This window comes from Chinchilla lanigera, unplaced genomic scaffold (genome assembly GCF_000276665.1).
Source record: "Chinchilla lanigera isolate Chin_1 unplaced genomic scaffold, ChiLan1.0 scaffold00014, whole genome shotgun sequence".
In the NCBI taxonomy this organism is placed as follows: domain Eukaryota; kingdom Metazoa; phylum Chordata; class Mammalia; order Rodentia; family Chinchillidae; genus Chinchilla; species Chinchilla lanigera.
This window is the reverse complement of record NW_004955415.1, coordinates 7,933,710-7,958,984: the sequence shown is the minus strand read 5'-3', so window position 1 is coordinate 7,958,984 and position 25,275 is coordinate 7,933,710. Positions and strand designations below refer to the sequence as shown.

Here is a 25,275-nt window from a genome sequence, read left to right as displayed (position 1 = left end):
CTCACTAGCTGGGGAGCTCTAGGTGAGTTACTGACTTCTTGACTCCCTAAGGTTCCCTGTCTGTAAAATGTGGACATAACACAAAGACCTTCTTTAAAAGCTGTAGTGAGAACTACAGCAGTTCCTAAAAGTATCTGGCATAAACACTTCATGTTATTACTTATCTATAATTTTTGTTTAAAGAACTGTGAAGCGTAAAAACAACTGGTGCCTTCGAAGGGATAAAGAGTCTGTTTATTAGTAAAAACTTCTTCTGAGAGACTCAGTTGCTCTAAAAATACGTTTTTTAAAAAGATGTTTATTTGCTTATCTGATACCTGGCCATATACCTAATTTCTGAATCTTGTTCAGGATTCGAGGTAGACACTTTTGGGGGTAGTACTGAGGAATGAATCTGAGGATGTACACCACTAAACTAAACCCTGGCTCCTTTTTCTTTTTTTTTTTTTTTTTTGGTACCAGGAATCAAACTCAGGACCTTGCACTGGCCAGGCAGGTGCTTATGCTGCTGAGCTATATCCCCAGCCCTCCTTTTTATTTTTCAAGATGAAATTACACTAAGTTACCCTAGCTCCTAAAACTTGTAATCCTCCTGCCTCAGTCTCCTCAATAACTGGGATTACAGGTATGTGTCGTGCCTGGCTAAAACTACATTTTAAACAATAGACAAAAAATTACATGTAGTATAAGAACAATATTAGGCTTATTTTATTTCTCTAACTCAAAATCTTCCTGTCATTTTTTGTCATTGTTGTTTGAAACAGGGTCTTGCTATGCAGTTTGGGCTGGCCTTGAACTCACTATGTTGCCCAGGCTGGCCTCAAATTCACAGCAATCCTGCCTCAGCCTCCCAAGTGCTGGAATCACAGGAATGTGCCACCATGCCCAGCATCCTATCATTCTTTTTTTTTTTTTGTCTTTTTGAGACAGAGTCTCACTATGCACTTCAGCCTGGCCTTGAGCTTACTTTGTAGCCCAGGCTGGCCTCAAAATCACAACGATCCTCCTGCCTCAGCCTCCCAAGTGGTGAGATTAAAGGTGTGCTCCACCACGCCTGGATATCATTCCTGAGGGGTAAAGAATAAAATATTCTTGGGCCAGGAATATACCTCAGCGGCACAAGCATCTGCCTGGCAAGAGCAAGGTCCTGAGTTCAATTCCTGGTACCAAAAAAAAAAAAAAATAATAAAATATTCTAAATACAAGAAGCTATCATATGACAATTAAATGCCAATATCTTGTACTCTGAGTAACTAATTTAAAGATAACAATATGCAGTGTATTCACCATTGTTACTCATCCTGCACTAGTATATATTAGTATAAGAAAAATAAAGTCAATGGCAAATGTAGCTATAACTTCCACAATAATTTCTTAAATATCTGAAGCCACAAGATATTTCCATTGACAATAAATTTAGTCCATATCTATTTAAGCATTCACCTTTGTTCCGGCCACATAGCCACATGATTATAAAGGTAATACGAAAGATGATTTGGAATAAGGTCCTTGCCAGAGGCTCGAAGATCCACAGGATACCAGAACTCAAACTCCTGCTTTAACTGATCTAATTTTTCCTTTGAGATCTGCGTCTTAGGAAATGGGGCATCCTTGAAGAAAATATAATCCCAAACTTCCTTGGTCATCTGTTGTGGTCTGTATTAAAATAAAACAAACAATGTATTCACAGTGTGAACCCAGAACCCAGAACCCTTGCAATAAGCTACATCCTCAGCCTTTTTTTGAGACAGGGCCTCAGGCGCTAAATTGCTCACAGCTGGGCTTGATGTGCTCCTCCTGCCTCAGTCTCCCAAAACACTGGGATTACAGTCATAGAACACCACAGCCACTTTCTTATTATGGTTACAGTAACAAAGAAGAACGGGCTCCCACTAACGTGAAGAGTGGATAATAACAGAGGAGGGGCTACATATTAATTTGTCTTGATTTCATGATAAGAAAACACAAAAACATCATGACAAAATTCTCCTAAATGAATTGTTCAGAAAACTAAATATAAAAGAAACTCTTCAATACATAAATCAATGGATAACAATGATTACTAACAAACTACGCTCCTTTTTCTCAACTATTTACCAACTGACCTTATACCCAGTGGGGATTCAGCCTGTCCGCGCAAGTTACCCCCCTGTAACAGGTGTGCAACTGTGTAAAACGCCATGTAAATAGTGGAATCTGAGAGGGATTCAATCAGCCACTGCTCATCCCAAGGCAGTCGAGTGCCTATAAAATAGAGAGAGAATTAATGCTGGAGGAACCTTAGACACTCCATTCATAGAATTCACATTTTTGACAAGAGGGTGGCTTTTACAAAGCTACTTAATTAAGAAGGTTTGTTTTGTTTTATTTTGCTTTTGGTGGTACAAGGATTGAACCCAGGCCTTCTTTTACCACTGAACTACACCTTCAGCCCTTTTTTTTATTTTGAGAAAGGGTCTCACTAAATTGCCCAGGTTGGCTGCCAACTTGCAACATTTCTGACTCAGCCTCCTGAATAGCGAGCGTTACAGACCTGTGCCACCATAACCAGCTAGGAAGTTCTTAATTAATAAAAATAAAATGACACATAAGAACCAAAATGGTGAAACTCTAGAGTCTTTTTATTTTTAAAAAATCACCATAAAAGCAATGTGAGTTACAGATGACACATTTCTACCGCCAGGTTGATGGCAGGGGACCACACCCTGGTTTCCCTCTCCCTCGTACCCCAGCCTGTCACTTCCAATTGAGGAAACACTGAGAGGGGAAAACTATCAAAACATGTATGTGCTGGGTAACTGGCAAGCCCATCCACACAGCGGTGTTCCAAGTTTGCTTACCTAAGCCGTAAGTTCTAGAGCAAGCATGTTCTTGTAGCCAGTCTAAGGAAGCTTCAAAATTCCTCCTGGTCTCCTCACAGAAGCTAAAAGGACCAAAAAAAAAGAAAAAACTCAGGTGTCTCCCTCCACCTTTACAACCTTCCACATTCTCGTCCCCTTTTCCCTCTCTCCTCACGTCTCTACGCTCCTCAAGCATTGCGATGTCTGTTTCTTCCAGTTCTCTTCTCCATAATCCAAGTACCTGGAGTGGACAAATGCATTTTTTTTAAGGTCAGAGATGAGCAAAGTGAATTAACGAAATTTTCTTGCTATAAAGGAGACTAACCATTGGTCACACAGAGCCACTACACATTCATCTGAAGACCTGGACATGACTTGTTTCTCTGGTTCCATGTAAATATATGCATCTCCCTGAAAGAAAATAAATAAAAATATGTCAGATATTATGCCTAATCAATCTCCACTCCACACAGTGATTTTTTTAAATATTTTTTAAAAGATTATGACATCTCTAATAACTAAAACCCATTTTTCATTAGGCACTGTCTTCTCACAGCTGAACTTACCTGTTTTCCTTCTATACAAAGGTTGAGTCTGAAAAAAAACATCAACTTCATCAAGCAGCTCACTTTCCTTAGCTGCCTATTCCTTTTCAGTAAAAAGTGAAACAGCATTAGCAGTTTCCTATCTTATGATTTGACAGCCTATATATGACAGCTTTCAATACTTCTTATAAAAATATAAACAGGAAATTAAGTACACAGAACTACTACTTTAAAAAAAATACTTAAAGATTAAACATAAAGGATCTTGTTACTAAAGATTTATAGTGCATGGGGCCAGGGATATAGCTCAGCAGCATAAGCACCTGCCGGGCAAGCACAAGGTTCTGAGTTCCATTCCCAATACCAAAAAAAAAAAAGTGAAAACAAGATTTATAGTACATTAAAAAATTCCCCACTAGAAAACTGCCCACAAGCTTTTTTTAATAAAATATAAGCATCTCTTAATATATTATAGCCCTGAGCATTTTAAGCTAGGATTATTTTTAAATAAAATTCAGCACTACTATTCACAAAATAATTCTTGCTCTCTATTTTTAATACAGCTCACACTGAAGTTAAATAGCTCAGGCTTTTGGTTTAAAAATGGTAAACTAGAAACAGACATCTAATCCTTCAAAATTCCAGTAAATAACAACAGAGAGAGTTATTTTAAATTATCTGAATCTATAAAGTCGAAAAGAAGGGGAGAAGAAAATAATATCAAATTTTGGAAGCTGAAAACCAGGATGAGTGATAACTATTTTAGCAGAAATAAGAAATCTTGCTGAATCCTAACCTAGCAGTAGAGAATACCAAAAAGCAATCCAGTCTGCATTATGGAACCTCCAAAAGATGCAGGAATTTGTGACATAAAACGGCTCTGAAAGTAGAAAGGAAATGAGGCAGAAAAGAGATGAAAGTCTTTCAAGGAAAGAGAACTCTGGTGCCTAATTCTCTACTATGCACACCTGTGCCTGCCACTTCCCCTGCTAGCAGTACACCGGAAGTGTATCCTCCAGGGAGGGAGAATTGTCTGAACCAGGGAACCAAGTCAAGAATATGAGCGTGACAGTAAAATACAGGGTACCCGTGAAAGTCAGCACACCAGATGCTTGTCCTCAGCTTTACCATTTGGCTCCCAGAATGCTGTTGTCCAATGATGGCAAACCTTTTAGAGCTTTCAATGATAGGAACAGCAGGTGTGCCTCAGGTCCGCCACCATCAGTTTAGACCCTTTAAGCAAAAGACCAGGAGAATATCCTGTAGAGAATCTAAAAGCTCAAAATCTTAATATCAGAGCTTCCTTGAAGCCCGAAGAACCCCTTTCAGATCTCCCCCACTAGAGTCAAGTAAAATGCCCTACCCACATGCAAGAAAGGGCCCTTTTGTACCCAATAGCTTAGATATCAACAATCTTCTTCAGAAAAATATAAGATTTCACATTCAAGAAACAATAACATCCTACTAAAACAAGTCATTCAAAAAATAGTAATCGGCTCTTTCTGGTGCTGGAGACTGAACTCAGGGCCTTAGATAGTAGCATGTGCTCTACCTACCACTGAGTTGCACCCACAGCCCCAAGACTGAGCTCTTGAATTGGCCCCAGATTGATAACTGTTGAAGCAGAGTGACAGATACAAAGGAATTTGTCATACCACCCTACTTTATTGTACATTTGAAAATATCTACGTTAAGAGATTTTTTTTAAGAGTTTTTTTTTTTTAATGAGTTCTCAGAAACTTAAAACTCAAAAAGAAAAACTAAGGGACTCTCACAAAGAGCAAAAGCATATCCAGAGTCTAAGAAGTCCAATGACTGAATGAGAATTCAGAAAGTAAAAATAACAAGAAATTAAAGTAAAAGAAGGAAAAAGTATTAAAAAAAAAAAAAAAGAAAAGAAAAAGAAAAACCTTTTTCCAAAATTGCAAAACACAAATTTCCCAAGGAACCTACAAACAGAATAAATAAAAATGTACCTGTACTGCCAGGCACGAGGCAGGAGGATCGTTGGCATTCGAGACCAGCCTGAGCTACAAAGTGAGCTCAAGGCCAACCTGAACTACATAGTGAGACCCTGTCTCAAAAAGACCAAAGAAATTTTTAAAAATGTGCTTGTACCAAGGCAGATCATCACGAAACTTCAGAATATAGAAAGGAAAAAAAAAAAAAAAAAGATTCTACAAGTTTCCAGTGTAGGGGAAAAACTGACTTTCAAAAACATCAGTTACTACTAGGCATTGGGAACACGCCCGTAATCCCACAATTTGTGAGGCTGAGGCAAGAGGATCACTTCAAATTCAAGGTCAGCCTAGGCTACATAGTAAGATCCTCTCTCAAAAAACTGAAGGAAAAAAAATCAGTTACTACCAAAATAGTTTTGGATCTCCCTGCCTTCATTCCTAAGCACCTGAGAGCATAGGCTCACACCAACACACCCAAGCAGTGCTGGACTTCTTTCTTTTTTTCACTACTGGAGCTTGAACCTAGGGCCTCACCCATGCTAGGCAAGCACTCTACCAGTAAGCTACATCTCCAGCCCTTTTTAAATTTTTTTTATTTACATCTATATATTTTGTGTTTGTTTTGTTGTTATTGAGACAGGGTCTTGCTCTGTAGTTAGCCTGACCCCTTGAATTTTACGTAGCCCAGGCTGGCTGCGAATTCATAGCAATCCTCTTGTGTCACTCGGCAGAATGCTGGGTTAGAGGTCTGCACCACCACACCAAGCTTTTATTTTTATTTTGATATGAGGCCTTGCTGAGTTGCCCAGCCTGGGCTCAAACTTGTGATCCTACTGCCTCTACCTCCCAAGCAGCTGGGATTATAGGCATGAGCCGCTGCACCCCGCCACCTTGGATTTCTTAACAGCATAGTGAACTAGAGGACCGTGGAGTAATGCACTCAAATCTTTAAGGAAAAATGATTTCCAATACAGAACCTCTGTCCAAGTAATCAAATATAAATACGAAGGAAAGATTTTTAGACTTAGAAAGCTACAAAGATTTACCTTCCAGGTAACTTTTCACAGGAAAGCTACTGGAGGCAGATGAAAGGAAAAACCGGGAAAAAGCCAAGTAATCAAGGAAACGAGAGCGAATGACAAGAGCAAAGGGAATTCTCAGTAATGGTGGGAGAACATCCCTTATGACATCTAGGTCCCAAGACAGTACCAGCAAACAGGCCAAACTAAACAAGAAGAAAGCCTTCTCTAAGATGAGGCCAGTAACACACTGTTATGTCTGAAGAGACTGAGAGAAAAAATACATAGAAAAGAGTGTAGGAATAGCTATATGTATATTTTAAGTTTTTTTTTTTAAAGACAATACTCCAGTGAAAACCAAAATCTAGAGAAAAAAATTCTCACTGTACATTACAAGTGAATAACTTATACAGCTACGCCAGGAAGACAGATATAAGGAGATACAGTATATACAAATATGTGAGCTAGCCAGGTGTGGTGGCACACACCTGTAATCCCAGCAACCAGGAGGCTGAGGTAGCAGAAAAGATGTGAGTTCAAGGCCAGCCTGGGCTACAAAGTGAGTTCAAGGCCAGCCTGAACTGCACAGCAAGATCCTGTCTCAAAAGACACACAAAAAAAAACAAAAATATGTGAGTCAAAGAAGATCCAAGGTGAGGTGAGAAGAACTAAATCTTTATCTTCCCTAGTAGGAAGTCAGTGGCTGATGACTAAACCTGAAAAAAAATCAAATTCCAAAATTACACTACAGCCTGGCATAGTGGTGCAGCCCTGTAACCCCTGTACTCAGGAGGCTGAGGCAGGAGGATCACCACGAGTTCAAGGCCAGCCTGGGCTATATAAGTTAGACCAAGGCTAGCGTGTACTATACAGTAAGAACCTGCCTCCCAAAGAAAAAATTTAAAAATTACACTAGAAGCACTCAGAGAACATAAGAGAAATGGAAATCAACACTAAAGATAGTTGAAACTGATCCTCTCCAAATAAGAGATATTTAAGACAATGTGATAAGCCTAATAGGCTTATTAAAAATTTTTAAAAAATTTTTTTTCTTTTTTTTTTTTTTGTTTTTGTTTTTCTCTGGTACCGGGAATCGAACTCACGACCTTGCGCTTACCAGACAGGCGCTGTACCGCTGAGCCAAATCCCCAGCCCCCAAATATATATCTAATTCTGGTTTGTTTTCTTTTTCCATTACCGGGAATCAAACTCATGACCTTGTACTTACCAGGCAGGCGCTGTGCCACTGAGCTAAATCCCCAGACCTAAAAATTTTAAAAATTAAACAGCTAAATAAAAGAAAGCTACAACAAAAATGGAGAGGTCCAGAAGGATGACAATAAAACAGTAAAGCACCACAGAAAGAGAAGAATGTAATCATCGGTGTCTTATCTAAAGTGACCACTACCAGCAAGTGTCAGAGCTTCTCTGTATAAGCTTTAGAATGCTACCTTCAATGCCGTAATAGGTAGCATGTTCAAGTTAAGGAACTGCTGAATAGGTCTATACTCTTCCACAAATGAAACTTTAGGACAGCCCCAGCTTCTGCTATAGAAATCACTGCTAATAACACTGTTAAATCCATTAGTTAACAGTCCTCCCAAAGTGGCCTTCAAAGGATAGCCCAGCACCTACAGCATCAATCATCCTTTTCTGGATAGTCTTCTTCACATCTTGGACTTTCTGTCCTTTATATCCATCCACCACCATTACCTAGAAGGATGAAAAGGGGTTAGAAAACACACAGAACAATTAAAATTTGTATTAGTGTGAAATTTACCACATTGATAGCCATAACTGTTTGTTTGGGTACAGCCTAGACAACTAATGGAGGGGCAGTGCCATAGATTGAATCCAGGGCTTTCACACTGAGCTACATCTCCAGGCATTTTTTTTTTCCGGACAGGATCTCACTAGTTCTCTCAATTCCCCAGGCTGGACTCAAATTTGCGGTTCTCCTGTCTTACTCACCGAGTGCTCAGCGCCACCATGTCCAGCCTGGACAACTACTATTTATAACACACTTGTCTTTCCCTACGAATACCTGAAATAGCTATTGTGAGCAGGACTAGGAAGCAACACTCACTTCTACTTCTCAGCGTTCACATGGAAAGGATTCTGCTATACTAACTCACCTCATTCCTGATGGTTTTAGCAGAAGGAATGAAACATATGTGCCACTTATCCTTCTTTTTCCCACCCTAACTGCTACAAGCCTGCAGCAGAGGTATTATTTCTCAACTTTACTTTTTACTCAATGGCCAAATTTAATTCTAGGAAAGTATGAGCTCACCCATTATTGCACATACCTAAGCCATGATGCCCTTACATCTTTCTTTAGTAATAAAGTTTGGATTCTGGCCTGACTATTGTCTCTTTCAAACAGTTTCAATTTTCGATAAAAGAGACATGTTCTTTTTTGACCTTCCAGTCCACTCATATCAAATGCTTCATTATCTATTTAACCCATCATTATGAAGTTACATTTAATGATCATGATAGTGTAGTATTTAAAACACAAAACCTACAAGCCATGGTGGGATACACATATAATCTCAGCTATTCAGGAGGGTAAAGTAGGGGGATAGTAAGCTTGAGGCAAGCCTGGGGAACTCAGTGAGACCCCGTCTCACAAAATAAAAAGGGGGGCAGGGATATAGCTCAGCGGCACAGCACCTGCCTAGCAAGTGCAAGGTCCTGAGTTCAATTCCCAGTACCAAAAATAAATAAATAAAAAAGGACTGGTAACATTGCTTAGCTTGCCTAGCATATGCAAAGCCCTCGGTCTAATTACCAGTACTTAAAAAAAAAAATCACAAATCCTGAAGCTAAACTGCCTCGTTCAAATCTCAGCTCTGCCACTGGCTATCTTGTTGATCTGGAGTAAATTACTTAACCTCTTTATCCTCCACTTCCTTATTTGTGAAATGGGGTAATAGTGCCTACCTCACAGAATTATCTTTAGGAGCTACGTAAATTACTATGCAAGTGTTATGCAAGTGTTGGCTTTTATTATAACTCAACAGGTAAAACTCACTTTAAAAACCATGTAACTAAGCCAGGCATAGTGGTGCACACCCGTAATCCCAGCACTCAGAAAGCTGAGGCATTCTCACTAGTCTCCTTTAACAATCCTTACTTCATGAGCCAAAATAAGCCCCTCCTCCTTTTAAAAAGGAAAAAGGAAAAAACTTCAGTCCAAGAGCTGGGGAGGTAGCTCAGTAGCTCACATGCATGAGGCCCTGGGTTTAATCTGCAGCACTGCAAGAAAAAAGAAATCTTCATTTCAAATTTAAGTAGCTAACAACTTGGTTAGATTTTTACTCTCTCTAGCCTGCCTCCAAGAAATTTAAACCACACTAACATATGCACAATTGAGAAATAAAGGTTCAGAACATGTTTGTTATGTTTACCTGACATTTAGAAGGCATTAATGAGTAAAGTAATAAGAAACTGCTTATCTAAAATATAAACTCCTGAATTAAAAACAAAAGAAAAGGCCAAGCACACGCCTGTAATCCCTGGCATTCAGAAGCCTGAGGCAGGAGGATCGCTGCAAGTTCATAGCCAGCCTAGACTACACAGTGAGTTCAAGGCCAGCCTGAGCTACAAGCAAGACCCTGTCTCAAAAAAAAGAGGTATTCTGTATGCAATAAACCTTTGGAGTTTACTGCATAACAATATGAACTAATTTTATGTTCCTTAGAGATTCCTAAAGGGTACAAAAAACGTAATTTCTCAAAATATTTTTAGACAAAAGACATACTAAAAATAAAAATTTGGAAACAGAACACAATGCCATACTAATCCTCAAATCATTATATTACTGAAACTACACTGTATTTTTCTTTTGTTTTTTTCAAAAGCATTAAGAAAATTCCAAGGCACACAGTACACCAAAACAGTAATTCAACCCCCAGTACCACACAAAAAAAACAAACAAATAAGAAAATTATCACTTACACCTTCATAAAATCCTTTTAGATATAACTTCTCCTTGGCTTCTGCAAGTTTTTCTCGGTCATTCTGGCTCTGAATTTTCAACTCATCGCAAATGGTTAGAGCAGAAAGACTTCCAAAGCCCGGGACCTCGATGACTGGCACCTGCAAAGAGCAACGTCCAAACTCACTCTCACCGGATGGACAGAGCGCGCCCCATGGTGCACAGTCCTTGTGCTTCTAATGCCCCATGAAACCATACGAGAAAACGCCCCCAGGACACGGGGTCGGCTTCCCGGCAAGGTAAACCGTCAGGATACTTCAATTCCTGTTCGCTCCTACTGCCCAAGCAACCTCTGCTTTACTTCAGTGTGAATTACTTGTTTCCCAGTAACGGCTGGTCACTGTGATGCCCAGCTGGTCGCTATGATGCACACTGTAAGGCCCAATCCCCACTCTGCCTCCGTCCTTCCATTTTGCAGCCCCATAAAAACCCGCTTCCTGAGCTTCCGGGCCCACCTGCTTTGGGAACATTCAGTCCAGTCTGCAGCATTAAAAATAAAGCTCATTCTTGCCTCCAAACCTCAGTCCCACTCAGTTCTTGGTCAGAACTTTGCTGTTACAAAACCACTTCAGATTGTGTGTACTATGGCAGTGCCACCACTGAGTGACTAACTTCCCAATGGAAATCTGTCCTCTCCTGCACAGGAGCCAAACTGCAAATTCCCGCACACATCCCCTGGCTCGCCATGTTCCACTGGCATAAGTTCACTCAACAAAGTTGAAACTAGCAAAGGCAGTTGTGAATCACTATTTTTGTGGATGGTCGTGCTTTTTTTTTTTCCTGAGATACAATCTCGCTACCTAATTCTCTCCGTAGCCTAGGATGGCCTTGAACTCACAGTAATCCTGCCTTAGCCTCCCGAGTGCCGGGATTGTAAGGTGTGCGTCATCACACCGGGTGGGTTTTGCTTTCTTATATTAAATCTTCTGGAATCTTCATGGATGTCATTTATTTCTTCTGCAGGCACTAATATGAAAACACAAGAGCTGGGCACAGTAGTACACTCCAGCAATCCTTGCACTCTGGCAGGCTGAGGCAGGACTGCCTTGGAGCCCCATCTGTGAAAGTCAGTGAGACCCTGACTCAATATAAAAGATAAAAAGAACTGGGGGTGTTAAAGTTCAATCCCCAGTATCACAAAAAAGAAAACACAGGAAACATAAAACAGAGTTGTATGGGATTTTTTTTTTTTTTTTTTTTTTTTTTTTTTCTGGTACCGGGAATTGAACTCACAACCTTGCGCTTGCCAGGCAGGCACTGTGCTGCTAAGCTAAATCCCCAGCCCCGGGATTTTGTTGTTATCATTACAAATACGCAAACATTCATGAGTAACTTGATAAAACTGTCTTCAGAAGCCAGGACATTGGTTATAATAAGAAAACAAGCTGGTATAAAATGATGATGCAAAAAGCTATTTGTTCCAGAAGTGCAGGTACACGTGGTAAAAAATACTGAAGATTCGTTTTCTTCTATTACCTTCAACAGCAGATATCAAATTAAAGTAAATCCTTAAGAAAATACCCCCTCCTATTTTCATACTCCACAAATTACTTAATTTTGTCACAGAAAACATGTTAGCTCTTTTTTTCCCTGACAAATAAATAGGAATACGGTAGCTCAGCCATGTACGCACCGGCTCGAACGGCAAGACCATGTCATCTCTAATTCCATACTTCACTCGAAGGGCCTACAAAACAATTCCCAAGTTAACAGTAATGATCAGCACTTTAGTGGAATATCATGGAGGGAGGTACACTCCAAACTTTTCTTGAAATACTATTTGTTCTCGCCATACAAAATTTTTTTTATCTTTATCAAATATCTCAAGAAGGGTCTGTGACCTTTTAAAACTCAAATAGCTTAAATGGTTTAGGCAATGAAACTGTGAAGCCAAATGCAAAAATGCATGCATATTGATTAAGATGAAGATCTTGTTTTCAGTCGCAATGTATCAAAAAGCTTATTCAAAATTCTGTCAAACCTTGTATTCAAAATTCCAGCCACAAAAAATTTATAAACAATAAAAAGCAGCCTATAGATAAATGTGCATCTGCTTAGCCTAATGTCACAGTACAGCTCGGCAGTACCTGAACAATGAGCGGGGGAAGACAAACAAGAACATCACACTCAGAAACTCACTTGCTTCTTCTTCAAGTCTCTGAGCGCAGCAATATCGTCAGGGGAATCCGAGGGGACACTCGTGACCACACCAGTGCCTTTGAAAAGAAAGTGTGGAATCAGGTAATACAACCAGAATGTGGTTGGCAAAATACTTCCAGAGATAACCCTTTACCTTTATCCTCCTTAATGGTGAGCATTGGGAGAACATAGATCACCTCGTAGGAAGTTAGAGGCGCAGAAAGGGATGCACCCAGAATCTCCTGCATAAGAAAAACAGCAGCATAAAAGGTGAGGAAATGTATCTGTAACCATTAAAAGTTACAGCAATATTAATATTTTAAGCCCAAAAAGGTAGCAATCAGAAAGAGCCAGGAATAAGCCCAGGAGATCAATGATTACACAAAATGATGACTCTAGTTAGTAACAGCATATAGTATCCTTGAAAATCACAGCATTTGAAAGGTTCTCACCACAAAAAATAAGCACGAGGTAATACGCTTGTTAATTAGCTTGGTTTGGCCACTCTACAGTGTGTACACTTCAAAACATGTTTCACACCATAAATAAGGAATTTTTGTCAGTTAAAAAAATATTAAATAAAATAAACTTTTAAGCCACCTAGATTGAACAATGATTTTAAGTAATTGTAATACCTAATTTGGCAATGCTATGGTGAACTTACTACACCAATATACTGCTTGTAACACTGTAACCCTAGAGGAAAATAACATAGGAATCCACACCAAGCGCCACAAACATCTCCACAAAACTCAGACCCAGTCAACAAAGAAAACTATTTTCTTGCAATAAAATATAATACATCAATAAGATATAATGCTACACATGCGTTTAAAATGATAATTATGGTAGCCGGGCATGATGGTGCACTCCTGTAATACCAGCACTCAGGAGGCTGAGACAGGAGAACTGCCATGTGTTTGAGGCCAGTCTGGGCTACGTAGTGAGACCCTATCCCACAAAAAACACAAAATGATGATTATGAATACAAGAAAATGTAAAAAAGAAGGTTATTTCTATTGTTTCTTGAGAAAATTTAGAAGTTTCAGGAACACTAGGCCCATATTCACATGGCAACAAAAGCCTGCAGCTGCTTGCTTTAAGTAGGTAACACACCTGCACTCCACAGTCCCCTCCACTTCATTGTATTCATATATATATATATATACATAAATGATGCCTTCACACAATTTGCAGTCATATGAGGGACGGTTAAATATACTAATGTCCCAGGTAAGGTAGCACAGGCCTATGATCCCAACACTAAGGAGGCTGAGGCAGGAAGCACTGCCACGAGTTCAAGGCCAGCCTGAACTACATAATGAGACTTAGACTCAAAATAAAAGAAACCACACACAATGTATATAAAGTATATTGCCATTTGTGTAAAAAAAAAAAAAAAAAAAAAAAAAGAGGGAGGGAGAGAAAATATATGTATTTGTTTGTGTAAACAAGAAATACTTCTGGAAGGACACACAAGACAAAAATATTACTGACTACCTCTGGAAAAGGACACAGTGGCTACAGCAGTAATGGCAAACCTTTACAGGTCAAGTGCCCAAACTGCAATGCAAAACCTACTTCTTCATTGCCAGGTGCCAACACTGCCCCATGTGCACTGTTAGCTGATGTTTGGCTGCCAGGGCGATGCTGATGTGATGTGGGTTATGTGCCAACAGGCAGGCTCTGCATGCACAAGGTGGCACCAGTGCCATAGGTTTGCCACCACTACCAAAGAGGTACCTTTTTTTCTTTCTTTGCAGGTGCTACGGGCCAAACCTAGGGCCTTATGCCTGCTCTACCACTGACCAAAACCTGAGCCTATGGGGAGTAATTTTCGATTGTTTTGTGTCTTTGGAGTTTTGAGGTTTATGAATATATAACAATCTAATGAAAAAGCTTACAGAATAAATAAGAAATAAAAGTCCAAATGAGCCAGGCGTGACAGCTCATGCCTGTAATCCCAGCACCCGGGAGGCTGAGGCAGGCGGGTCATTTTGAGTTTGAGGCCACCCTGGGCTACACAGTGAGCTCAAGGTCAGCCTGAACTGCATAGCGAGACCTTGTTTCAAAAAGACAAAAAATAAAAAATAAAAATAAAAAATTTTTTAAAACAAAGTCCAAATGAAGCCATGCATGGTACACACCTGTAATCACAGCACTCTGGGAGGCTGAGGTAGGAGGAACAGAAGCTCAAACCCAATCTGGGCAACTTAGCAAGACCTTGTCTCAAAATTTAAAAAATAAAAATAGGGGCTGGGGATTTAGCTCAGCGGCAAAAGCGCCTGCCTAGCAAGTGCAAGGTCGTGAGTTCGGTTCCCGGTACCAGAGAAAAACCAAAAAAAAAAATAAAAAAAAAAATAAAAATAGGTCTGGGGAGGTAGCTCAGTGAGAAGGCCCAGGTTCAATTCACAGACCCTCCCCACCAAAAGAACTTCAAATTTAAAGAAGACAGTGTTCTACTCATGTTTTTATAAAAGATTAGTTATGGTACCAAAGATCAACATTTACTAAATGGAAGAAAATACACTCAAAAATACTAATAATAAGTAGATGAACTATAAGGGTAAGAACTGTGCCACAGTCCAGAGTTAATTAATATCAACTGAGTCTTATTTTTCAGAAAAAAAGCAGTTACAACTCCAAATTTAGTATTACCAGGAACATAAGCAACTTTATAAATTTAAAGTATAATGCAGTTATTAAGTCTCTTGGGGACAACTGTGTCTATTTTTGAACCATAAACTGAGTTGAAACATAAAATTCACAAATAGTATTTTAGTAATGTACAATTAATACTACATAGCTATAAAAAAGAACTATCCCTACACACAATGTGTAGAAATCTCACAAACACAATGCTTAACAAAAGTCAGGCACAAAACAGTATGTACTGTACTTATAATTAAGTACAGTACAGTTGAAGGGCAGCAACTACTCCCCGGGGAAGTCTGAGCAGAGGCTCCCTTTGGGAGAAAGGGATGAGGACACAGAGCTCCTGAAGCACCACTAGGACTATTTTGTATCTTGACTGGGGTAATACTCATCCAAGTGCTGGATGAAAATCCGGCAAAACACAAATGACTTACATACCTTAATGCATGTACAGCTAGGTACAAAGCTTTTTAAATGCTCTTTTCTCAAGTTTCATTGTTGAAATTTTCCTCTAGGTGTATGCGTGAAAATAAAACTCTTGCTACCCAACTCACCTCCCCCATCAGTTCCTTAACAACAGGCACCACTCCATTGTCCTTGGTGAAGCCTTGGTATGACATATTCCTGGCTGCTCTTTGGGTGCAGATGAAAATATCACCATTCACGGTCTCAAATCCAATGTACTTCATATCAGGACGAACCCAACAGTTAGTCTGTCCAAACATGGTCTCAGGTCTGAGAGTAGCAGCTACTAAGAAGATATTTTTACCTTTGAGGCCACTGTAAAGACAAAGTACATATTTATGTTTTTTAAAAAAAGTTGTAGATTTCCTCCCAACTATCTGATAACTCATAAATGATGAAAGAACTCTTTGGCAAACCTACCTCAATTTAGATGGATATGGTTCAAGTACTTTCAATTTCATTAGCGTATATTCCTGAGGTCCCACACCCTGCACAAAGAAACAAAACAAATATCTAAGGAAAAAAAGACTTGGATTATGCCTACTAAAAACTATGTGGAAGGTTTGATTCAAAATTCTAATTTAGGTGTCATGTGTGGTGGTGCACGCTTGTAATCCCAGCACTGGGAAGGCTGAGTCAGAAAGATCGAGAATCATCTTGACTTCAAGCCCAGCCTGGACTATCTAACAAAACATTGTCTGTATCAATCAATCAATCAATCAACAGACTGCTATGGTGTGCTGACCATATCTACATGAAGTTTAGTGTGCAAAGAGGGATTCAGAGTCATCAAGTCATCGGCCAAAATGTTATTCATCAAACTAGGAGAAGACACAACTCCAACCCTCGGCCAAAGGGCAGGTACCAAAGTGCAGTCATGGCAGACATGTACTCAGCTAGGCATCAGAGGAGATGCATTCTACACTTAGCTTGGTTCCTTGCCACTAGCTTGACCCACCTATTAGTGAGTGGTGTCTCACAGAAGACCATGCAAAGGAACACATGAGATAAAGGATAGAAAATGGTTGAAAAACTATGAAGTATTATCGAAACTCAGCTTAGTGCCACCATTGGCTACATAGGTTGAATATCTCTACTGCAAAATGCTTGGGACCACAAGTATTTGAGATTTCATTTTTTAGGATCTTGGAATATCTGCACAGACTTTACTGTGCAACCCTAATCTGAAAATCTGACTTCTGAAATGCTCCAAAATCCAAAAGATTTTGAGTGCAATGCTTAATCCAAAAATCAAAAGTTCAAAAACCTCCGAAACCCAAAACCTTTTGAATGACACATCAGTGCTCAAAAACTTTCAAATGTTGGAACATTTCAGGAACTTGGATTAGGAATACTCAATCTGTACTAACTTTACTGGGCTTTCTGAAATCTCTAAAATCTTTCCAAATTTTAATCAATTCTCACTCCTATCAGACAAGTTACACAGAGTTGAAGGGTGATTTTGAAAAGCAGTTGCTAAACTACAAACACGTGTAAAGATAGTAATAAAGGATGATGCACTCATAACAATTCCACGAGGTTTGAATGTTCCCACCGAAACTCATGTTAAAACTGAATCCCTCATGTGCGGTAAAAGTTTAAGTTGCGGAGTGGTACTCTGATACATAACTCAAGGGCTCGCTTTGTTTGACAAGACATACACTGATATATAGCTCAAAAGTTTTAAGAGTCAATGTGGGAAAACAGAAAGTTTTTAGACTTTTGTTTTAAGACTTTGTTAAAATTTTAGGATAAAATTTTCTTGACAGTATTGTTTGACCTACCTTTGCACTCCTTCCTAATAATCTTTTAGAAAATATACATAATCAAAATTAGTAAGTGTAGCCTCTGTTAACACAGACTATATACTTTGAAGTTTCATATATGCCTAAACTTGTGGAAGGGTCATGTGTTAAGTCTCCTTGTCTCCCTGATTTTGCTCATTTACTGCTAAAGTATCTTTGTTATTAAAGTATATGCAAACAACAATATATATATAGAGAGAGAGACGATATAGATATAGATATAGATATAGATATAGATATATAGATATATATCTGAATGTGCTGGCACATACCGTATAATCCCAGCACTCGGGCAGCTGAGGCAGGAGGATCACCATGAGTTTGAGACCAGCCTAGACTATATATAAGACCTAAGACCCTGTCTCAAAAGAACTACAAGTTGGGTGTGGAAGCCCACACCGATAAACCCAGTACCGGGAGGCTGAAGCAGGAGGATTGCCCCAATTTTGAGGCCAGCCTGGGCTACACAATGAATTCAACACCAGCATGAACTACACAGTGAGACCCTGTCTCAAAAAACAAAAACAAAGAAGTATATGCAAATATGGAACAATAAAATGAAAAATAAACTTAGAAAAATGAAATTTAATCTCTGTGTATAGTATTAAGAGATGGAAACACAAGGGCTCTTTAAGAAGTAGTTAGGTCATGAGGGCTCTGCCCTCACAAATGGATTAATCCATTTACGTATTTGCAGATTAATAGGTTAACAGGTATCATGAGAAGAGATCTGGGTTTTTTTTGGTTTTTTTTGGGTTTTTTTGGTTTTTCTCCGGTACGGGGAACCGAACTCACAACCTTGCACTTGCCAGGCAGGCGCTTTGCCGCTGAGCTAAATCCCCAGCCCCCAAGAAGAGATCTGTTTAAAACATCAGTTTGCTTTGGTCTCTGGTATGTGCCCATCATGTGACAATGGGCCCCTCCACAGGAGCCTACAAGAAAATTTCAACCAGCATGGAGGCCTTCAGCAAGATGTAGTTCCTTGATCCTGCACCTGCAGCATACAAAACTGTATACTTTTATTCTTTATGAAGGTCTATACCTTTACAAGTCTACAGTATCCAGTGATAGCAACAGAAAGCAGACTAAGCCAGAGCTCATCAATTCAGATGCTACCACTGTCACTGATTTACTGTCCCAACGCTTTAAGAAAAATCATCTTTGCTTTATGCAAGTATTACAGGGAATAATGTTACGAATGTGTTCCACAGTAATGTAGAATGAACTGATGGCATGCACAGCTGGAAGTACTTTGGAAATAAGCAAGTAGGTAGGTACATAATTAAAGCAAATACAATGGAAGCTGAGCATCAAGTTAGCCACAGCCAGATTGATCTCCGCTACCTCAGAAGCTGAGAAAAAATCGTAAGTCCAAAGCCAGCCGTAGCAATTTAAAGCTTAAAATTTTTTAAATTTTAAAAGGGCTGGGGATGGAACCGAAAAGTGCTTGCCAGCATATGCAAATTCCTGGGCTCAGTCTCCGGTACTGCAAAAGAAAGCCACATATTCCCTTTCCCCTGATTTTCTTTTTAGAGCTATATACTCTTAAAATAGTGCTGCTCAAACATTAATATACTTGTGAATGTAGAGCTTATAAAAGCACAGATCCCTGGGCTTCGCTCCACAGCTTCTACTTCAGCAGTTTTGGGATAAGGCTCAAGAGTGGGGTTTCCGTGACAAGCAGACCTGGTCCAGAGACTACTCTTAAAGAGTAGCAAAGTCCTCAACAAGATACAGGAGCCTGTGAAGATAATCTGATTTACTCGGCACAACCACCAGAGTCTCAGGACTCTTTACCTCAGCACCACGAGGAAGTTAGTGTTTGGTTTCTGATATAAAACTCTGTGGCCCTATTAAGGATTATTGTAACAGCTACTCTGTGTCACAGATAATCACCTCTCCAGTTTGTCTGTCATGATCCATGCAAGGCTGTCCATCTTTTGGAGAATAAATAGTATATCTAAAAAATAAACAATAAGCAACAAATATTATTACAATATTCAGTGATATCCTAACATACTTGTCAGTGTTGCTCCTAAAGCCTTTAAGTATGTCTTGTATCAAAACTTACTGAGCAAATATCTACACCGATTATTTACACTTCTATGAGTAGTTCTACTGTCGACCTAGTTACTACTGAAATGTTTCTACCTGCCTCAAAGGTAATCCTACTGAAAAATAGGAACTTGGCTTTGTGGTACAAAACTGAAGATTATAAAATATAAACTCATTTATGAAATGTAAATAGCTTTTACTTAATCTACATAATCAAGGAAGAATCTTGAATAATTTCTAGAACAAAAGCACAAAACACAAATAATTAATTTTCTACTTGGCTAGGAATATCAAGCACAGCCTTTACTAAGATCATAAAAGCCTGTAATTCCACTCTCCCTGCTTCTATTTGTCACAAACACAAAGCAGCTCAGAGTAATTAAGAATTAGCAAGAAGACAAACGATAAAAGAGAACAAAAATAAAGAAATTATAAAAGGAGACAGGATAATAGAAAAAGGTAGACTATGGGTACTACACCGTAATGAAAGAATCGTATGTTTTTTGCTTGAAAATACTGAAGGACAACAAACTCACCGCTTTCCAAATTTAATTTTGTTTCTTTCTCTTAAAGTTAAAAATTGCCACCTGACAAATGAATCATAGTAGGGATTAACATCAGTGGTAATAAAGGAGCGCCGCCAGTCTACCTATAAAAAGAAAAAGGAAAAGGTAATTGTGAGAGAGAGACAAAATTTTTAGAAATACAAATTCTTCTCTGTCGCTGTGAAGCGAAGAGGGAGGGAAGATGGTTTACATCTCGAATGGACAAGTGTTGGACAGTCGGAGTCAGTCCCCTTGGAGACTATCATTAATAACAGATTTCTTCTGGGGAATAGCCAAGTTTGTGGTTTTGTTTTTCAAAACTCTGCTTCAGCAAGATGTGAAAAAGGGAAGAGGCTACAGAAACTCGTCTGATTCCAGATATGATGATGGAAGAGGGCCACCAGGAAACCCTCCCTGAAGAATGGGTCGAATCAGTCATCTTCATGGTCCCAGTCCTCCTCCAATGGCTGGTGGATGAGGAAGGTAAATGTCTGCTGTAAGAAGCAGACAACTAGACATACACATTCATAGCAGAAGGAAACCATCAAAAAGTGGAGGTCTGACCGTGCTGGACAAGTAGATGAATGTGTATGTCTCAACAAGGATTGCTCTGTGTTCTCACAGATAAATGAGGTCATGCCAGGAATTCTCTCTGCAGGGATCTGGCTTGACTGATATGCAGTTCTATAAATACATATGTTTGTCTCATTGTCTTTTTTGTATAGTTTATTAAAGTATTGGTATAATTTTAATAAATATTTTTAGGTTGCATACTGACCCTTCATCTTTATATAATTAAATCACAGAAACTCTGAACCTGAAGAAAATAAATAAAAGGCTGTGTATTTAGTAAAAAAAAAAAAAAAAAAAAAAGAAATACAAATTCTTGGCTAGGCTTAGTAGTATACACCTGTAATCCCACACTCAGGAGGCTGAGGCAGGAGAATCATAAATTCGAGGCCACCCTGGGCTACATAGTAAGTTCAAGGCCAACCTGAACTGTATAGTGAAACACTGTCTCAAAAATATAAAAATAAAGCAAAACACATTTCTATGAATCAGCTATTTACTCTTTATATTCTTTATTCCCCAACTTGGAATTAATCAAATATTAAAAGAAAAAAATTTTCAAGTTCCACTTACTATATTAATATATCAATTATTCTAATAATTTGTGTTTAATTTGTTTTTAAGTATATATTTACATATTAACAAACATACAGGAATTATAATAAAGACAATGTAGTTAAATGCTATCTTTATGTGGTCCTAAATACTCAAGTTAAACTTTGGTTTCTTGACATTTTTCAATTTTTCTATTTACTGTTAATCTATCAGTATACACTCCATTAAGACAAATAAATATTAAAGTGTTTCACTGTTCACACTGAGGCCTACTTTACATGCTAGTGTAACAACAGCAATACAACTCTCTAGTGGCATACAGGTAGATTATATTATTATTCTAAATTTAAGAGTTGGTCCAAATCTTTTCTTCACACAAATATAAAGGCTTTCTTTATATTTTAACCACAAAGGCAATGCGCATACCTTCAAACCTATTCTCTTTAGATCCTGAAGAGCCAGTGGTGGGAAATAATCAAGCCAGTGTTCTGCTTCAGAAAATTTTACTATCTCTTCATCAGGCAGTCCAAGGGATTGCATAATGCCCCACTGGTATTTAGAAGATCCAGCTTTAGCAGCAGCTTTACTCTGACAACAACAGGCAAAAACAAACTATTAAAGAATAACCAACGGCTTAACCTTCTAGGACCATAGTGATTTCAAGTGCCTAATCCAGTTCAGTAGTTTTTAAAATTCCAAAGCACTGTTGCAACATCAGAACATTGTAGGAGTTAAACATCCATTTGTCTATGGAACTATACTGTCAGGGTATTTCAGAGGAAACTGGTACCAAAGATAATAAATAGATGAAGCCACAAAAACTACCAGCTGTGAAGAGAAGATCTCAATACCAGACTTTCTGTTCCCTTTTTCCTAATACAACTTATACTTTTTTTTAAGCTATACATAAGCTACTCCCGAGAGTTTCCTCCTTTCCCAATATTTAACAATATCAAACACACAACCAAATGCCAACAGTGGAAGGTAAGAAATGAAATTAATGTGTAAAACTGTAAGAGGCACCACAAAACTACTGTGGGCAGGATGGAACTGTTCGGTTTGGTACTGGGATGGTAGAAACATGAGTATACATTTCTCAAATCCACAGAACTCTACCCTCAGGCAGGGTAAACTCTGCTGCACATAAGTTTGTTCCCCAGTCCCAGGTATTGAATCCAGAGCCTTATAAGCACTATGCCACTGAGCTCCCGCTCAGCCCTTTTTTTGAAGCAGGGTCTCACGAAAATGCCCAGGGGCAACCCATTCGGGACCCTTCCTGTCTCCCTATTCTTATTCCCCATTCCTTTTCTCCAATAAATTTTCCTGCTCTTAACCACCATTGCTCCTTAGAGTTCATTCTTGAACTTCAGGGGACATGGAACTCGGTGTATTTGACACCTAGCATTTCGCCTCCATCACACTGAGGTTCCACCAAGACACTTGGAAGAAGAAATGGGGAACTCAGTGTCAAGGTCTCTCACTCCTTTGGGATGTATTCCTAAGCACTAGAAAACGTTCAACCCTTACAAATTGATAAAGAGCAATTTACTACTTTTCTGCACCCACGCATGGCTTGCCTACCCTCTAGAGCCAAGATGGAATGCAGAGGATTCAGCTACTAAAACCATGGCTGGTAAGGAACCTCTGCTGGGAAAGGCCTCTGGCTATCCTTTATATTTCCAAGTGCTTGCTACTCAGAGGCTGCCAAACTCCAAGCGATCAAGCAGATGGAAGCAACGACAAATGTGCCAGACTCCTTCTCTGGGATCCACCAGCTCAACCTTGTAAAGAGTTGACAACTAAACTACACGTGACTTCTATCTGAGGCCTATTAGATTAGCTCTCTGGAGAAGGCCCCCCGCTGCGGTTTCCCCTACACTGACCCTTCTCAGCTCGAAGCAGACAGAAATTATGCCCCTTCTCCCCTAACTACAGTTAGGGATACCTCTTCAGAGGGGGAAATATTATAGACTGCTAAATTAGGTAAAAATATAGTAGGCAGGGCTGGGCCCTCGAGGGACTCGGTCATGAGGACTGTGGCTGGAGGCGCATCTGAAGATTACAGTCACAATAGCTAGTTTTACATACTTCCCTAAGGGATGAACAGATGCTTGGGATTATTGTTATCACCCTTTTGAGATTTCCCATTAACTCACTAGAGATGGGACATCCTCTCTCACCTACTAAGACTATGACTAAGACTAAAGTCAACAGTAAGACTATAGATTATCGACCTAAGTTAATATCACCATGTACCCTTGCTACCATTACATCACTATGACTTAAGCAACTATACTTGCAATCTTATTGGTTGATCATAATTTTGACCCATGTTGTACCCACCTCATGATTTTGCTCTATAAAACTTCTTTTGAGAGTGGGCTCATTACCAACCCATTCAGGAGCCCTCCTGTCTCTCAGGAGCTATTACTAGTCCCCATTCCTTTACGCCTGTTCACCATTCCTTTTCTCCAATAAATTTTCCAGTTCTTAAAAATTAATTAATTAATCAATTTATTAATTGCCCAGGCCAGCCTTAAATTTGTAATCCTGTTTCAGCCTCCTGATCAACTGGCTTTATAGGCATGCACCACAACACCCAGCTGTATACAAAAAAAAAAAAAAAAAAAAAAATTTAATTCAACTAGAATGCGAGGGGAGTCTAGGATGGATGGCAGACCATAACAAATATGTCTAACTACAGTAAAAGTACTTGAAATACCCACACTAGAAGGGGAGGGGAAGAAAGGGGCTGACCTAAGCACTTTGGGGAAGAAAGTGTGTGGACTTGACTCTAAAGACAAAAAGAATTACTGTACATACAAACACTTTAACTGGTAGAATTGTTTTTCCCAGGGGTATAGGTCAGCAACTCTGAAACTACATTATTAGTACACTAGGATTAAATAAATAGCTGAATACACTAGAGGTAATAAGAGGCAGACTGTGTAGTAAGAAACCAAACAAATAAGCAAAAGGAAAATGCTGAAGTGAACCCCGTGACGCAAAAATGAAGCTCAGGATATCTGTGTGCACTAATGGGCCTACAAGCGACGACATTAGAGCAGCAAAGACCACACCTAGCACGCACATCTTGCTTTGTGATTATCAGTCTTCAATAAAAGGAATCCAAGGGGCTGAGGATTTAGCTCAGCGGCAATGCGCCTGCCTGGCAAGCGCAAGGTCGTGAGTTTGGTTCCCGGTACCAGAGAAAAACCAAAAAAAAATAAAATAAAATATATAAAAGGAATCCAAGTTCCTTAGAGAAGTGATTGATTCCGGGACTCAAAAATATGTTGTGGTACCAGAAAGTTTTTTTGTTTTTTGGGTTTTTTTTAAGAAAAGAAAGAAGCCTGGTGACACACATCTGTAGTCCCAGAGTCAAGGAATGCTGAGGCAGGAAAATTCTAAATTCAAGGTCAGCTTAGGCAACTTAGTGAGACCACTCCCCCAAAATAAAAAGGTCGAAGGATGTAGCTCAACGGAAGAGTATTTTCCCAGTATGTGTGAGACCCTGGGTTCAATCCTTCGTACCATGAAGAGGAGAGGAAAAGGGTGCGGAGGGAAGGGGAGGGGAAGAGATACAGTAATAGCAAACGGGTAAGAACCAATCTTGGGGCCAGGGATATAGCTCAGTGGCACAAGTGCCTGCCTGGAAAGTACAAGGTCCTGAGTTCAGTTCCCTTCCTGGTACCAAAAGCAAAACAAAACGATAAGAACCAATCTGAAAGAACTCTTAATGAAAAAAAAAAAAAAAAAAACCTCTTCATGGTCAAAGCTGGAACAATTTTGACAATAACAGCCACTGTGCACCTCACATGCGTGCACATACACACACACACACAACACACACACACAAACTTTGAAAGTATTAGATTATAACCTAAATAGTAAAATGAAACTCCATGCATGAATTCACCCTGATATAAAAAAGACTGAATAAGTAAATGAGGAAGAGAGAACAACTCTTCCTTTCAGTAAAACTCCATATAATAATATAAAACAATGAAGGAGCTGGGCATGGTGGTGCACACCCATAATCCCAGCACTCAGGAGGCTGAGGCAGGAGGATCGTTGCGAGTTTGATGCCAGCCTGGGCTACAAAGTGAGCTCAAGCC

General features: G+C 39.3%; 1 protein-coding gene and 1 pseudogene across 1 annotated transcript in view; one reads left to right on the top strand and one right to left on the bottom strand.

The window, feature by feature from the left end:
- Positions 1-25,275, bottom strand: part of Lars (leucyl-tRNA synthetase) — a 60,466-nt gene that overhangs the window by 24,773 nt on the left and 10,418 nt on the right. Inside the window, exons 6-20 of the mRNA XM_005380680.2 lie at positions 21,584-21,745; positions 20,024-20,136; positions 19,329-19,392; positions 16,048-16,115; positions 15,717-15,942; positions 12,662-12,749; positions 12,508-12,584; positions 12,002-12,055; positions 10,329-10,469; positions 8,001-8,078; positions 3,166-3,251; positions 3,016-3,081; positions 2,841-2,923; positions 2,106-2,244; positions 1,444-1,656 (exon numbers count right to left, since the gene is read on the bottom strand). Coding sequence (XP_005380737.1) covers positions 1,444-1,656; positions 2,106-2,244; positions 2,841-2,923; positions 3,016-3,081; positions 3,166-3,251; positions 8,001-8,078; positions 10,329-10,469; positions 12,002-12,055; positions 12,508-12,584; positions 12,662-12,749; positions 15,717-15,942; positions 16,048-16,115; positions 19,329-19,392; positions 20,024-20,136; positions 21,584-21,745 — 1,658 coding nt within the window. The remainder of the gene's footprint in view (positions 1-1,443; positions 1,657-2,105; positions 2,245-2,840; positions 2,924-3,015; positions 3,082-3,165; positions 3,252-8,000; positions 8,079-10,328; positions 10,470-12,001; positions 12,056-12,507; positions 12,585-12,661; positions 12,750-15,716; positions 15,943-16,047; positions 16,116-19,328; positions 19,393-20,023; positions 20,137-21,583; positions 21,746-25,275) is intronic.
- LOC102017864 lies at positions 20,208-20,905 on the top strand (annotated as a pseudogene).